At 39.2% G+C, this 17501-nt stretch overlaps 1 protein-coding gene across 5 annotated transcripts in view; it reads right to left on the reverse strand.

The window, feature by feature from the left end:
• Positions 1 to 641: 641 nt before the first annotated feature.
• Positions 642 to 17501, reverse strand: part of RRP1B (ribosomal RNA processing 1B) — a 37450-nt gene continuing 20590 nt past the window's right edge. For 3 of the 5 annotated variants that reach the window (XM_067298188.1, XM_067298180.1, XM_067298191.1), the window contains exons 14-16: positions 17354 to 17500; positions 16500 to 16566; positions 11941 to 15370 (exon numbers count right to left, since the gene is read on the reverse strand). In XM_067298188.1, the coding sequence (XP_067154289.1) occupies positions 15180 to 15370; positions 16500 to 16566; positions 17354 to 17500 (405 nt within the window). In that variant the 3' untranslated portion in view covers positions 11941 to 15179. Of the gene's footprint in view, positions 661 to 11940; positions 15371 to 16499; positions 16567 to 17353; position 17501 lie in introns of those variants that run through there. The other 2 variants (XR_010884456.1, XR_010884455.1) reach the window with 2 other exon arrangements.

Raw genomic sequence — 17501 nt, forward strand, 5'->3', positions numbered from 1 at the left:
AGGCAAGGCAGAAGAATTAGAGACAGAGGTGTATATAGGGATGTTATCTTCCTCAGTTTCTGGTCACCCATCTCCATTCTCCACCTCCAACTTCCTTACCTGCTTTTCACCACTCAGTCACTCCCCATCCTGCAGGATCCCAAGTCCTAATCTACCTCCTCTCGTCATATTAATATTCCTACAGCCAAAGCTCCTTGCCAGGTCTTTTTTCTCCTCAACACTTTCTTCCCTTGCCTCTCTAACATTTTGTGCCAGTTGTCCCTCTAATTTTTCCTCTGACTTTAGCTATTCTGTTCCTTCCCCTACCTCCAATAACTACCATCTACATCCAACAACTCCAACATCTTTTCTTTTTTTCCATAGTTCCCTGGTGCATGTCCTTAACTATCTAGTCTCAACTTCCAGTCATCACTCTTAACCCTACCGTGTTTTTGTCTCATCTTTCTCTCTTACTTCAAACTCCTTGTCCTATACCCACTCACACTCTCCCCAGCAACACAGGTCTGACTCTGGTCCCTCTGTGTTCAAAGCAGGCAAAATCCTCGTTGATGTTACCTGAACTCACAAAGGAGGACAAAGTAGGGCTCCTTGCTCCCATTTGCAGTGATGAGACCAGATGGGATGCTTAGAGTCCAGACTGGCAGCTGCAGTCCAAATCCCCTTTAATGAAGACAAAATTTTGAAGAATTTCAGGTACTAGAAAATCATAACAGGGCATATACAATCTTTTTTTCCTCCCAAAGGCTAATGAACTGGGTTAAATTTGGGGCTGCTTTTCCTAGTGTAAGCAAAATGAACATTCTTGATGTGAAAGCACCCTTTCCCCTCAAATAAGAAATCCAGGGTTCCAATGCATAAGATGCCAACATCTTTTAAAAGAAAGATTGCCATAAATGTGGTGAGGGGATATTCTGTATCTTCTGCAACACTCATTTCCAGTTATGACTTAACTGTTCTAGCTGATTTTCTTTCCCTCTGTCTTCTCTCCTTCTCTTCCTCCAAAGTGAACCTAAGGCAGAAAATTGCTATGAAAACACTCAAAGCTTGGCAAATTTATAAACAACTAAATGTAAGATCTTGCATGAAAAAGGTTAGGCAATCTTAACAGGAGAAGCTTCCAGTTCTGCTTCTTTATACACTGCATAAGCAAGTACAGAACACACTATAAGCAAACACACATACATGCAGTAAGCCACATGCCACATATATATGCCTCTCTCATCATGCACTTCCAAAGAACACATAGGCTGTTTTGTAATACATACCTATACAAGTTACACATTGCAATCAGTTAACAGGAAACCCACTTAAACTTGTTCATTCAGCCTGAAGTGTGACCACTGTTTTTCATTTAATAGCAATTGCCACATGTATCTTGTGCTTTACAAATGAGTGGCTACTGCTTACTATTTAGAGCAGAGAATATTTGCACTCCCATTGTGCTGCTCTTAAAGCCTCCACAAACACAACCTGGCAAATGCTGAGATGTTGTTAGTGTCCTGTGTTTTTTCCATAGCTCTTAATACCCTGAAAAGTAACATTTCTTCTGCCTTCCTCCAGGCTGGAGGGCAATTGTTAGAATATAGATGTTGTCCTTTTGTCCTCCTTCTCCTCCCTTCCCCAGCAATGGGACTCAATGCTCCTCTCTAACCTTGCAAGCATATGATGCACGCATACCATCATATATTCCATCTGGGGATGACTCAAGAAAATCCATCTTGTGGGCTCCACAGTATTGTCAGGAGAGTCTGGGCCTCTGTTAAAATGATCGTGCACTGACATTAATGTTTTGTACTGTGCTTTTAGTGCCTACCCAGACTATATCTTTCCCTTCCTGATTTTGATATATTGTCCGAAGCTGGTGTCAGGAAATGTTCTGACATTTACAGCTGTTCTTTCTAAAAGCTGCCCAAGCACATCTGACATTCTCACTAGAGCAAGTTCCTTCCCCAAGAAGTAAAGCACACATCGTACATTTATTAATGTCTGTCCTTAGGTTTTGTACAGCACTCCTGCAGCTACTAGACCACATAGGCAGGGCAAGGAATATGGTCAGGGAGCTCTCACATAGCAGAGCATAGCTAATGCCAGGCTGATTGTGTACCTGAGCAAGCAAACTACAGCATGGGTAGCAATGCTAAAGCTCTTGCTAGGAAGGCAGCAAGGGTACAGATGCAGAGCTCTGTCCTCCTCTGTGCAGCTGCTGGCAGTGAAAGAATGTTTGCTACAGGGGACCACATGCTGTTTCTCTAAGAAAAAACTAATTCTGTGCAGGATTGCTACTTTCTTCCTATTATTCTGAAAGATCCAAAGGCAAAATATTTCTAACAGTCTTCATGCTTACCCCTGAGGAACAACTGATGCCCCCACTTATACTCTAAGCTGTAAAGATTTCAGTCTTTTCATGGATTAAGCAGTGGAACCTGCATACGCAACCAAACATAAGCAAGGGGGGTGACTCAACAGCAGCTGAGTATCAAGCAACAAGATACAAAATACGGCTAAACCTCTATTTCTATACACTAAAAAAGTTGCCACAAGCAACACCAAGACAGCAAAACAAATTTCCTTCCTTTCCAGAAGGCAGTTCATCTAAATGTGAGTACGCAGTTTCTGAGCAGTGGTTTTCTAAAGACTTTGCCCCACCTACTCCTTAGGCAGGCAGGCCCCTTTCTCAGGAGTATGAGTGTGTGTCAGAGGAGAAAGTAAAGCTAGCCTTCAGCTACTTAGTCATTATGCATTCTGCTACGCTATCCTTCTCAAGTAATACTCTGTTTGAAAAGACAAACTCCTAGGTATTCCCAAATCTGGATGTTACTAGGACTATTCATGGAGCAAATAACCATTTGATGTGTGACAAAGGGCTTCCTTAGAATAAATAAAGCATCCAGGTTAGATCAAATGTAGGCAATAGAGACGCTACTCTAGGCTTCCTACTACAGTTGACTCCCTACTGCTGTTGTTGTAGTACTACTGGGATGATGCCTGCTCAAGCTCCTGGCCTTGTAACTGGACTCTGCTTCTGGGGTTTGAAGAACATGTAGAGCAGGTATCACTTCTGGCTTCCAAGTTCTAGGTACATCAAGGGCATACAGATAATGTGTCTGTCACTTCTGCTTAGATTAAAGACCTGGATTCCAATTCCTACTAAGGATAAGGAACTAAGGATAAGGATACTGACGTCTTAAACTTTTACTGTGGTTTCTCCAAATCAAACCATGCTTTTCAAGAATCTTTCTGTAGCTGTAAATGGGAAAGCCTATAAAGGACAGTGCTTTATCCTTTGAGTAAAGTCTAGTATTAAGCAGAGCCTAAACAATACAGAACATTAAAAAACAACATCTGTCCTGGATGCAGATGTGCTTCCCACTCTTGTACCATGCCTTTTGAAGCAGTGGCCTGTCTGATCAGGTTTTGCTTGCTTCATCAGGTTTCACGTGAAGGCAGCTCTGTTCAGTCTGAACTGGTTAAAACAGCCAAATCAAGCACAATTCCACTCCAGTCCCTTCATAAGTCCCTGAGCTCTTTGTCAGAAAATTTCCCAGTCAGCCCATGCCAGGGTTACTAAGGGAACCTCTCCCTTCAAAGCAGTTCTCCTTGGTCAGAGCTGAATAGTGTCTGGAAATTATGAATTGGAATAGAAGATTATCACAATATGATCAAGGGAGAGGATAGTCCAGAAGAAAACTGGCAACTTTTCTTCCACGAATGTTCCTTGTTCCTCCTATATCCTTCTTCTACAGCTCCCCTAAATCCTGCTCACATCTCCCTCACTTGTCTTTGCCGAGCCTGTCACAGCAGCAAAAAGCACCACGCCCTGTGGCAGGCCTGGGGTAATACACAGGACAGTTGGCTGGCTATCAGACCAAGGGGATGATATACATCTTTACAAAGCCCTCTGGCTTTGCTCCTGAGCAGACAGGGCAAACATCTTTACAGGGCATTTGTTGCCCAGGTTGCTTACTTCCTAGATCTGTGCTGCTGCCCTTCAGAATTCCAGCTCCTAATGCATGAAGAAATTGCAAAATTACTGTGGACAACAAGCTTAACAGGAGTCGACAATGTCACAGTATTGCAGTAAAGGTAATGACCTTTTGGACTTCATAAACAGAAATACAGCCTTCAAGACGTATGAAGTAATCCTTCCCACACACTCAGCATTGGTAGGGTTTCTGGTGGAGTACTGTCAAGTTTGGGGAACTGCATTTCATGAAAGACCAATTCAAGAGGCCATAAGAATGATCCAAGGCTCAGGACACACAACCTAGGAGGAACTGGTTTCTTTAGTTTAATCAAAAACAAACTTAGATAACAACCTATAAATACATAAGACACAGCTAAAAAGATGAAGGGACTATGTCCATAATGGAAGAGGTAAGGATTATGGAGCACAGGAACAGATTGCTTCGGAAGATTGCTGAGTTTCCATCTTTGGTTTGTTTGTTCTTAAGTAACTAGTGGAAGAAATATCTTTTATGAATATTGAAGATATATTTAACTTGTGTTGGAACAGGAGGAAAAACTACATCTGTCTATGAAGGTCTCCTGCAACTAACCTGATTTTCTATATAAGCACAGTAGAAAAGATATAGGGCTGCTCGGAATATGGAGCACTCAGTTTGATAAAGATAGAGAGAGGGTCTTAATCACAGAAGATTTTGTAACTTGTATAGGGATTCTCCAAATCATTACATGCTTCCACAGAAGATAAAAGGTCAAGTTTTCATAAAAGCCATATCAATAGCCTTTCCTTGCCTAAACAAGTCTTTGAGGCAGCAGAATTGAACAGCACAGACTGTAATTCTGCACTCCCTAATCAGGAGATCATCTGTATTTATGACAGATTTTTGCTAGTTAGTTGGATGTTTGCTAAGACACATTGTAAAATACCAAACAATTTGTGACTGTAATAGCAACACAACAATAATAAAGTATTTGCAGCATTTGACTTACGAGGGGACCATTATTCTTGTTTCGGACCAAATTTTCACTTGACCTATATTAAAATTATTAGTTTTGTTAAGAATTGGCAGTAATGGTGGAGAAAGAGCCATTTTCTTAGCATAAGAAAGTAGATCACTGAACGTGGATTTTACCATTTAACCTGTTCTACATGGAGGAATCAGGATAGCTATTCTAAATTTTTTGACAGGCAGTTGGGGCTGCTGGTTTTAATAGAAAAGGAGCACTAATCATTGCTATTTCTCAGAAACCTAGAATAAAAGAAAACTGCAAACTAGCAGGGCTGGCATGCTATTAGCGTTGGTAAAAAAACAGCCTGCAGGAAGATGGTTGGGCTTAAATCCATATCGACTGCACTAGTGATTATAATACACTCATATAGTATACACTCTATGATATAATACAATCATAGATGTTTCAATTGCCTTCAAAGTTGAGAGAATCAGTCCCTATAATAGACAGTAAACAATGAAAATGATATAATTCTGTATTCCACAGCCAGTCATGGAAACTGCTGAGTGCTCCCTTCTCTTACAGCCTTTAAAACTTTGCAGAATGAAGACCCAGACAATCCTTCCCACATCCCAGAGTAGCTTTGCTTTGTAGCCATCTTAAAAAGAAAGATAATTTTAAATATTAAGAGACCATGATCAGAAGACTAACAATGGACTATCCACTCTCTTACACCTCTGATTCAAATCTGTTCTATATCACTGACTTGCAGAAGGTCCATATATTATTCTGAGCATTTTCAAAAAAAGGTTTTTCCAAAGGGGCCCAAGGGAGCTTGTGCAATGTATCAGTCTCCAAATGTTAGACCCAGTCTTGTAATCATACAATTTTATTGAAGTAAAAGAAACTGCTCCTACGAATAACACACAAAAGGCTGAGTGTCGAGATGACTCATAGCGCAAGGATGACAAAATTCCTTTTAAAATGCTATCACCATTAAAAGTGCAACACAGTCCAGCATTGTACTGAGTGGGATTCTTGATCCTCAGCCTCACTTCCTTCAGAACTATAGTATTCCTCTTTCTAAAACAACACAACAACATTTTGCTGCGAACTTCTAGGCTGCAACACCCCTTACACTGTTACAATTTCCAGTAATGGTATGCAAATATTTCTGCTGATCCCCTTGTCTACACGTTCTTGTTCCTGTGCCCATTTAACAAAATGGTCAGTGTTAATGAAAAGGAAGCAGAAAGCCTCCTTTGGTTGGTATAAATTTGCATGTTCATGCTGAAGGCAAGGAAGCTACAGTGCTTAATATCAACTTGCAGTCTGGTCCTGAATGCTCATGTTTATGCATTCAGGTTACAGTCCTATTGTGCTAATTATCTACTACCAAATGTAGGAAAAAAGTGACTCATAGTGTTGGGAGTTAAACCTCAGTTACTGCTTTTGTTTGTTATACTCCTTGGATAATCATTCACCCCTGCTAAAGAGGCAGCAGAGCTCTTTGCCAACCAATATAACATTTCTAGCAACAGACCAAAACCCTGCTCTGGCAAGCAAAGAGGTAGGAGACACAAGCAACTACAATGCAATACAGCGCAATGCAGCATGCCATCATGATAGCAGCATTAGAGAAATGCATGTAAATATTTTAATTTTGGTTTTGCTTCATTTTTAAGGCACTTGGGGGAAAAGAAGGAAGAAAAATGTATTGATTTCATTGCTTTTAGTAGTTTGAATTCACAGACACTTCAGTATCTAACTTTTATTATTTAACCTTGAAAATTGCTTGGTATAGATTTTGGATCAGAAATGCCACAGTACGTGCATTTGTTTTATAAAGCCTGGTGACAGCTGGAAAAGAACAAGGCCATTCCCGGCAGTGAGAACAAACCTCACAGTCATGAACTGCATCTCTCAGCAGTCTGTCGTGTGTGCACGCGCGTGTGTGTGCGCGCGTTTTGCATCACATGTTGTCGTCTTGCAGTCATGAGTCACTTGCTTCAGATTCCATTGCTCAGTGATATGAGTTTGGCAAAGCTATGTCTCTACACAGTTTATTCCCTGGGGAAATGTGCACACAAAGCAGTGGGAACTCAGGCCCCTGCTGATCTAAACGGAACAAATTTGCATTTGAGTTCAAGCTGCAGGGGGTACATGGCAAGCTGACTAATACTGTATCTATTTTTAGTCCTGTTACCTGGGTAATGGTAATTTCATTTTGTTCTTTTATTTCAGTGATTACAAAAAGACATTTTATTTTAAATTAAGCCTTACATTCCCAAGAAAACTATTTAGTTTTTTCCAGTTAGTATCATTTCACTAATTAGCAAGATTAGTCTTAATAGGAGACAGATATCAGAAATCAAGAGATGTTACTTTTATTCCAGGCTAGAAACTCCCTTCTAACTTGCTCTTGCTTTTGCCTGTGTTACTGGGGGTCAATTCCTCTCACTGCTGTAGCTTTGACCATTGTGACTAGTAGCAAATGCTAACCTATTTAGCTCTGAAGGTCTCCTGTTTTTTCCTGCTTAGTACAAAAATACAAAGATGGGATGAAATTAACTGATGTTAGCAGGACTAGGATTTCATATCAAACTTTTAACAGTCAAAGCTATCAGTAATTTCAGAATGATCCTAGGCTTGCTAGATAACACTTACTAGTAAAGTGCAGTTGGTTTAGCATGTATTTGGCATCTGTAAAAAAACACATATCTTCCCTCCGGAATTGAAATTCACACAAATAGACAAAGTTGCAAAAATTCAGTGGAAAGTCATCATTAGCTTCCGTTCTTGTAACAAGAATAATTAACATTTTTTTCTGGAATTTAAGACAACGCTGCTTAAGATCCTCTCTGCAAACAACAATTCAAAAGGTAGCCACCTTCCAACTTCAGCAAAAGATATAAAATGAGAATCTAAGAAATACAGGCCATTACCATAAACACATGCAAATGTTAGCAATGCAACTGTGTGCAAGCCACAGAATCTAGATTCGTGCTTCCGAAAAAGGAAGGCCAGAAAACAGAACATTGTTTTGGACTTATTTTAGTCTCTTGCCTAAGTGAAAGCAGGATGCTTCATACAGGATAATTTCCTATGAAGATCTTTCATCTTCCTAAATTTGGTATCCTGGGATGGAAGGAGGGAAGAGAGAACTTCTTACATAAAAAAGAACAAACACCACAGTGAAGAACATCCAGCAAGATACCAGAAGGTTTGATAACAAAGGGCTTTTCACCAGAATAACAACTTCTATAACTAAATAAGCTAAACCGACACAGAAAAGATGTGAAGATTACATGAGATGAATGGGCGAAGACAGAGTTGCTATCTGGTCCTGGCAGATATGTGAGCTGCATATCATATCATTATCCTCAGCAATGGTAGGCTCTTTAGCAATTTAACTTCACTGTCCTTGGCTGGTTAGGAATAATCAGCAAATTTGCCTGTATCATATGCAAGCCCTAAACATGCCAATGGATGACTGCAGATTCCTGTGCCTGGCATTCGCATTGCTTTCCTTCGAATCTTACTATCTTCACTTAGATTAAAAATTCTTCTGAACCCCGAGCAGTTCATTCACTGAGCTCTAACATACGTGTGTGCAGGGAGGGACAGAATACTTCCTACCTTTCAGCAAGCAACTGTGTTCAGGCCCTCAACAGCCAGTTTTATAGCCTATGAGTAACAAGTAGCAATTTCTTACTCTCTTGCCTTAAAGGGTTCCTGAGTGGATCCCTAAGCAGGAAAGATAGGGCACTTTCCACATCTCTCCCTTCTGAGATCCTATCTGGAACCAGCACAGACCTCATCTATGATTCCTGTTCTTCCTCTCACAAGGATTAACAATAGAAAGACTTGAGGGCTTTCTTTTCAGAGGTGAAATTGCTCCGTGGCAATACTTTGCAGAGGCAAGTACACATACTGGATTATAGAAGCGTTCATAGTTTCAGCTTGCATTTTACAGCAAATGTATCCCTGACACTTTGCTGTTCTATCACAGCAGCAAAGCTGATGAACAGGTGACTCCAGACTGGAAGTACATCTACTCTTTTAAATAAGACTGTGGAGTTCCTTTTCCTGGAGAACCTAACTGCTGGTATTTTTCCACAAATTTGTGTCAAAGAGGTGGTATGTAATACAAGGATTCCTTCCTCATACCCACTAGCTGGTAGAGAGCAAAATTTCTTCAACAAGAGCTATTTTAGCATTGTGTCCCTGCTCTGAGCAGGATCACAAAGTAATGGTCAAGAGTAGAGTCCCACTAAGCCTTGATTAAACTAAAGCTTCCACAAGCAGAAAGAAATTCTAGGAAATTATGCATTAAGAAATCTTACTAGACTTAGAGGACAAGTCTTGCTTTTGGGGTATTAAGATGATCTTGAAATCTATTTTCAATCTTTTTCCCTTCTGTTTTAATTCTTAAGTTTTTTTGACCTTGCATGCATACTTTTGTGCTGAGTATTACCTTCCCCATCTGGTTAGCCCTGTGAGTAATCTTTGAAGGTCAGACCAGAGGAACAGAGTGGCTGCAACTCTTCAGCAACAACTGTTGCAGAAGTGCAAACGAGACAGTTTCCAAGACTGCACAACTCTTACCCACAGTTAAAAACACATAGTAAGCAGAACTCAAACTGCCCAGAGCTTTACTTTTATTATGGAAGACAAACCTCTGCAAGAGAAATGTAAATAAGGGACAGCTTAGCTTAGGAACTGTGTAATTACACCATGTTACATGTTTTGTGTGTGTGGAATGTTCTGAAATGTTCATGCTGAAGCCACTGGAGATTGTTATTTTTTTACAACTCTGAAATTGGCTAGTATCTGCTGATATAGATGCCAAAACACTGTGATATTTCAAAACAGTGGCATGCAGTCTAAAAGGATTATATTACTAATAAGTTCCCTTCTCTGTTTTAACCCTCCAAAAGGAGTCGCCATGTAACATTGACTTGTAGGAAGGATTTAAAGCCTATGCCTTAAAGTTCATATCTAAGAAGAAAAAAAAAAATGAAAAGACGTCTTGTATGGGAAAGATTTTCACAAATGCCTCCTTTAGCATTCCTGTATTTTTCTCTGACGTAGGGTCAATATCAGAGACAAGATCTGGAGGGGCTAAATCAGAAGCCTGCCTCTCACAAGTAAAGAACAAACATATCTACAGAACAAGGACAGCTGCATCCTTTTTGAAATTCAATTTCTGTAAAATAATTCATCTTCTGAGGTAAAATTCATGTGAACAGGGTCTAAAAACTGGTTTTGAAAGTTTCTTAAACTTCCTAAATAAGGTTTCGTTAAGAACTAAGGATTTTTCCTCTCCAGTGTCTAATAGAAAGTGATGACAATAAAGTAACTATATTAAGGAAAGCACTGCACAAAATTGTGTTAAAAGTATTCCCCTCCCCCCCCAGATTTTATTCACAATAATCAACTGTATTACAACATTTTTGCAGATGAAATAAATTATTTTTTAAGCTGGCCTGTGCTTTTATGCATATAAAATGCTTGAGTTTGAGTCCTACAGCAGAGAACACATATCTCCAAAGTCTTTATTTCAGGGATATGAGGGAAAAATTTTTTCAACTCCTCTTACCTGAGTGAGAATTTATAATCTGGGATGCAACCATTACAGATGGTTGACTCCAGCAGACTGATCGAACATGCTGAAAACATTTTATGGGTAACAGAGTTATGTTAACAATCATACCCTCTGTCCAAACTATCATGACATCAATTGTAGTCTTACATTTAAAAAAAAATATGGATTTTGTTACTTCAAAGACATTTTTCCACAGGGAGGGCTGTTTCCATGGTTCAGCTTCTAGTTCTGCAAGATATTATATTACTCTTGAAAAAGTCACTAAATCTCTCTTTGAGTTGTGTGGTGTGAATAAAATGTAAAACATGCTTGTGTTACCTTGCAGAACATTGCAAAGATGTACATTTTCTGCCTTCTTGGAAACTTCAGCCAATGTGGATCACTGAAACACCAATCCAAGTCCAATCTGCTTCCATGGATTCCATAAAGACTCATGAGATTCATACAATGATCACTTGAACTGTGTTCAGTGTAGGTGGTACAAGTTTCACTGTACTGTAGTGCACCAATGTGACTGAGATCCCACACAGCACGAAGGCAGCATAAGGCACTGAGGTAAGTCATATCTTGGCCCACGGCTAAACTACAAATAAGGATTTCCACCTGACACTGTGTAAAGTAAAAGCACGTGTGGAGTTGATTTAAGATTGTATTCTGTCACTGTGGTCTTCACCACCATCAAAACATACTACCACCTAAAAACTTAGGTATCCATAAACATTTATGTAACAAGACTATCATCTTTACAGGATTTTATTCTGATAGAAATCTGTTTCAATACTACCTGAGGGATTTATATTTAAGTTTTGCTAGTGCCCTTGCTGTGGATAAGTCACTTTGCCTGAAAAAAGTTTTTTGCATTTCTGAAAGTTCTGTCTGTCAGAAAAACATGGTTCACTTTTGTGTCCATCCCACACAGTAGCAGGGCCCATCAGTACCTGAGGTGGAGATGCAGCACTATGTGGGATTCTTACTGTAACCCCATATGGTGCTTTACTGCTAATGAACGTGCAAAGAGCTTTTAAAGAGCGCCCATCTCTTATCTACTTTGGCACCCACACAGTTACACCTTTGGAGAACCAATTCCCCTCGCTGGTACATCCATTTTCAATTTTAATTGTCAAGGAATAACAGCCTTCGACCTGCTCTGTTTTCTCTTGAGCAATCTTTCAGTTGCTGGTATCTACTCTATGGGCCAATTACAAAGGTCAGTAGCTCAAGGTGTATAACAAGCGTATCCTACCACAACCCTACTTCTAACGTGTTGGAGTCTATCAGCTTTGGTTAATTACACAATAATAATAAAATTTTAAAAAAGACAGCAAGAACATGTAAGAACAATGTTCTTTGTACTTTCAAGGACGCCCCAGAAAACTACTCTCCCATTTACACCCCCCAAATTTACTCAAAATACAACGTCCACAAAGATGGTTTATTGGACTAGACTACATGATCTAATGTTTAGATGCCATATTTGTATTAACAATGCTGTTGCAGATGTACATAAAGTAACATGTGGATTTTCTTTTTCTGCCTGTAATTAAATCTAAAGCACAGGAAACAAAAGACAAAAAAGACATTTGATGCTTTCCAAGTCACAAAGCTTTGATAGACTATAAAAGATTTTGCATACCCCTTATTTTTAAATATAATTTTAACCCTTTTCCTTGCTAGGAAATGATTTTGTGCTTTTGAGTTCTCTTGAAGCTATAAAGAATTATAAACTATTAGAGTTTGAGAAGTACAAAGTTGATCAGATTCATAACAAAAATGTAGAGAGACACCCATTACAAAATACTGTCCTTTAAAAGGTATGCCACATCAACTCCACCCTTAATTTAACTCTGAATGTGATTGACAGCTACAGAGTTGAAATAAAATTATGAAAAAAACCCCAAAAAACTGTGAAGTGACATTAAACCAGTTAGATTAGCTTTTCTTTTTTCCTATACATACTTCTCTCCTTACAGTACCATTGTGTCTGTGCACTAGGTATCCCAGATGTTGCATTTATTTCTCCTTTTTTTGTCTTCAGTGTTTACTGGAATTTTCACTACCCAAATGTTCTGGGTAATTTACTCAATTTAATCCAACAATGCAGATTAAACTGCATTGACAATGTTGGGTTTCTGTTTTTAATATTGTCCTGAATGAAATTCCAGACACCACTGAAGACAATACACACTACTCATGCATATTTACAAAACATTCCATCAGTATCATGGCACAGACATGGTATGCATGAATCCCCAAAAGCAATCACATCACTAAAATTTTAGTGAAACGCTGACTGCCATTTCTGCCTGCTCCATATAGCACTGTGGGTGACAAAATATTTGGACAAGCAATAGGTCAAAGGATCCACAACCAATAGAAAAAGATCCAGACAGCCATTTAAATACATTTCCATTTCAGGTTATTTAAAAAAAACCAAAAAAACAAAAAAACCCAGCAAAACAAACAAACAAACAAAATCCCCCAAACCAACCCCAATGCATCCTGATCCTGGACTTCTCTATGCACACCAGATCCTCCTACTGATTGTTTGCATCTTTATCCTTGGAGGAATACTGCATCTTCAACATAATGCATTAACAGCCATGCACATTCAAATGCTTTTATGCATATTTCACGAGAAACTTCTTACCCACAATACAAGATAAACAGCACAACATATTGGACAGTCCTTGTTAAATCCTACTCACCATTTTCTTGTCAGAAAAAAAATTATGCTAATATACAATGAGATTTTTAAAAATAACAATAATTGCTCAAATAGCAAATATTACTCATTTTATCAGATGTATTCTCCAGAGTTCTTTACTGATCAGCCAAATCAATACAAACTGAAACAAAACCTACTGAAATTCAGTCCTTCATTTTGAATGAACAATGACAATGGCAAAATGACTTTTTAAACACTCTCATGGCAGTTACACAAGCCAAGGACTGTCGTGAACTCAGTGGAAGAACTGTCGTGGATTAGAACTGAGCAACTGAGACCAGTTAGCAATCTGCAAGCACACAAGTATTTTGAAGACATTCTAGATGAACTATGAAGGAGCAGTTTCAATCCAGCTGAGCTATTTGGCACAGGACAGTAGGCATCAAAGACTGGTAAAAATAATATGTAAGTACATAAATATGTTACAGATTTTAATGTTGCTGAATGAAGTAGTTAAATAATTTACCCGTTATCATAAGAGAAGATAATGATATAGGCCTACTCCCTTTTATAGGATCCCAGAAGTAACCGGTGGGAAGCTTCATGAACAACTTTGTTCTGGCACCAGGTTGTGCTTTGAGGCTGAGCTCTAATGTAGAGATCTGCTGCAAAGCCAATGTTTTATTGGCATAAGCAAGTCTTAAGTACCTACTACACCATATCAAAAAAGATTTTGCTTACATTTGCTCTCCCCTTCCTCACAGTTTCCCCTCAGAATATATTAATGGCCTGTTACAGAAGTACATCTCATTCTTTACCAAAGAAGCAAAGTAAAAACAAACCATGCATAGCAGTAATAAAATATCCAAATAAAAACTTAATACAAGGAAATGTTGCAGAAAGAATTCTTCTGGTTTTACATGAAAAGCAAAACCAAGCTGTCTGGGCTGTAAAGTTTTACCCTGTATTCAGAGACACTGAAGCTTTTAGAGAGATGTATATCCTAACCAAAGTTGCACTACACTGGTCTAGTTCACTTTACTACAATCAAAGGTTCATCCAGTGAATGAGATCTGAGCTCTGGTAAAATGTGGTGACACCAGCTGCTAAAGAAGAAGAAGAAGAAGAAAAAAAAAAAGGATTCTTGTGAGACCTTTAGGAAAATTAGCAGGGGGGATAGGGCAGGGGCAAAAGACCTACTGGAAATATCAAAGATTTCTCCTATGTGAGAGCATAACTTCAGTTACAGTATAGAGAAGAAGCCAGCTTACATTATGACAAGTGTAAGTCAGCTTTGGCACTTGTGTTGCTAAGAATAATGTGGGGTGTGTGTGTTCTCAACCAGCAGGCAACCAACCGTGAAGGTATATTGGTATCAGTGATCACCTGAGCAGCTAGCTAGGCACTTCTTATCCCAGGAAATGTTTCCGTACTATCTGTAGAACTACCCAAGTTCAGCTGTCCTGAGACACTAGGTAATCACTATTTTCAGAAGAAGAATAACAGGATGCCAAAGATGACATGGGAAAAACAATGCGATAAAATTTTAAAATACATGAACTAGTAGGTTTAAAATCTACATCGTCTTCTTTCTTTTTAATATCCATTCTATGAAAGACAGTTAAATCACATGAAGTGCAAGTTTTCATAAACTGGCTCAAAAAAAATCCCCAGAACAATTTAACCCTGAAAATTCTTTAATTAAATGAACAAGCCTCTTGGGAATGACATGGACAGAGACCATACCTTTTGTAGACCAAACCTGAGCAGAGATTGGATTATGTTTCTTTTCTTTTGCTTCTTTTTTTAGACAAAACAAGTATTTCAAGATACAGCTGAAGTGGTGTCAAAATAGCAGTGTACCAGGTCACAATCAGAACCTTGTATATACAATTCATATTAACTTAAAAAAATAAAAAAGTTCAAAATACCTCCAGAGAATATTCTAAGTTAGCGAAATGTCCTGTACAAAAGTAGGCCACTTTTGTTGGTTTAAAAGAAGTCCATAGCAGTTGGTCTCTTCTTAGCTGGTATAGTAAACAGTTTCTTCATTTGAGGCTCTCCTGCTGGGGTACCTGTGGGTGACTTCAGCACCCCATGAGGGGGTTTCTGTTCAGGATTGAAAGCCACACGGGAGGGTCCTTCTGGGCTCACTAAGATACTTTTGTCAGTCTTTTTAAATTCTGTTGAAAAACAAGCAAACAAGTTAAAGAAATACAATTCTTGGAATAATTGGACCCATCAATGAATTGTGGAATTGCCCAAACCAGGAAATCTGCCTTGGATCTTTGAATCCATCACTAAAGATCAGAAACCTAAAATACTGAGAAAAATGGATATGGGGTGGTATACTGAATCTCTTAGCAGAGTCCCTTTGAGAATGGGGTCTGCTGCAAACCATAGAGAGGCTGCGAACCATTCCCCAAGGTCTCAAAGACCACTGGAGACACTTGGCCTACTCCTCAGAAACAAGTGTTCTAGGTATCCTGACAAGCATCATGCTTTCTTTTGAAAGAAGATGATGGATAAGAGGCAGCTCTATTCTTACTGTTAAACAGCATGGTTCTAGAGACTCATGGTTATCACCTCTACTAGCACAGAAGTGCTTTTGTTCTCTTTATATGTGTTATGTTAACATAAATGTATACATATATATCAAAAACCCGCTACTCTCCATTTGAATATGGCCTATAGCACACCTCAGAGAGGAAAAAAATAACTAAATGAATAAAAGAAGTAAATAAATGCCTTGCTCCATAGCACAGAAGTTTAACAGGGAAAACGCCATCTGCGTACATGTGGGATCCAGAGTGGGACTGATACTTATTTACGCATTACTATCATAAATCAGAAGCAGTCAAAATAAAACTGGAATTTCACTATGATATAGCCTGAGATCATCATCACATCAGCACCTTTATGCTGGGAAAGAGATCTGAGCAGTGAATAATGTGAAGTGCATGTGTTTCTCTAAAAGGCACCCTGCAGAACAAGAGGCTCAGGATGGAGAGCCTGAAAACACAATGCAACAGAGTGACAATCTGTAAGGCTCCATCTGTGAGTCAATAATGCAAAAACCTTGGAAACATGCATATCTCGCTTTTGAAAAGAATGTCCTGAATTTCAGCGTCTCCCCTGGACTGAGACTTGGGGATGGTTTGTAAACTATATACAAATATTGTGACCAAAAGGTATCAGAATCATTCTGTTTTAGACAGACGGAGAGTATGTGTGTGTGAGTGTATACAGCTTCCTCTTTCCTCATGCTATGAGAGAGAAGTGTGTGAAGACACGCAGATGTGTTAGACTCACCAGCAGTCATGTTTTTATTCAAGCCAAAGGTGACTTTTTTGGAGCCAGATGATTGCAGCTTATTCAACTATGAAGCAAAATAAAGACAGCAAATAAAGTTAGATTTCTGCAGCAATGCTACGAGTTCTTTTACTTGCACCCCATCAAAACTGATGTAAAGCAGCCTAACTTTCTCCACTTGATTTAGAACCCCCCTCCAATCCTCTAGTGCTGACATACTGGCCCTTCCAGAAGGAAGGGCAGCACTGTCTTTCTAGCCAAAAGCAAACACATTCCATTTGTAGAGAAGTTGCATACTCTCCCTAAGGTCATTTTGTAATTCGACAACAAACAAGAAGATATTAGTGTATTAAATACACTGGCTTGACTGCACTCATGCCTCAAAGCACAAAGAGGGCTTGAAAAGGTGTTATATGTTAGGAAGGTTTAGAAAAGGGGGTAGTCTTTTGAAAGCCCTGTACTGTTACTACTCTCCACAAATGGGAAGAAATGGAAGTTCAAAGTCCCTTAGCAGGAATGAAAAATCTTTTTATCCTTTTGTTTTTTTGTGAAATGAGCAGTTTCAGAATGGTGTCCCTTCAACAGAAAGGTATTTTTAAAAGGAGGGGAGGGGGAGAAGAGATTTTAAAGATGTCTCCAGGTTATTTTCTGAGACTCTGGAGCCATGTGTGACTCTGTTTGCAAGGAAATGCAACAGCATTTCCAGTTTTAACTGTGTGTGTTAGCAGACTAGCACAGAGTGAAAAAGAGAGCATGAGTGAGGCCATGCACTCAGCTGCGGCAGAGAAGAGGTCAGCAGCCAGACTCTGCCTACAGGTGTGAACTTTCAGCTGCCATCTGTGGGATCACATTACCTGCATGGAGGTCCTGGTGGAAGAGATGGTGCCTTTGGCTTTCCTGAAGAACACTGGCTTTGGTAAAGTTGATTTTTCAAATTTCACAAAATCACTCCCTGTTTTTGCTTTCTTTTTCTTTAATGGTGATAGAGTAGTGCTGGTTTCC

Source organism: Apteryx mantelli, chromosome 1 (assembly GCF_036417845.1).
Source record: "Apteryx mantelli isolate bAptMan1 chromosome 1, bAptMan1.hap1, whole genome shotgun sequence".
Taxonomy (NCBI): Eukaryota; Metazoa; Chordata; class Aves; order Apterygiformes; family Apterygidae; genus Apteryx; species Apteryx mantelli.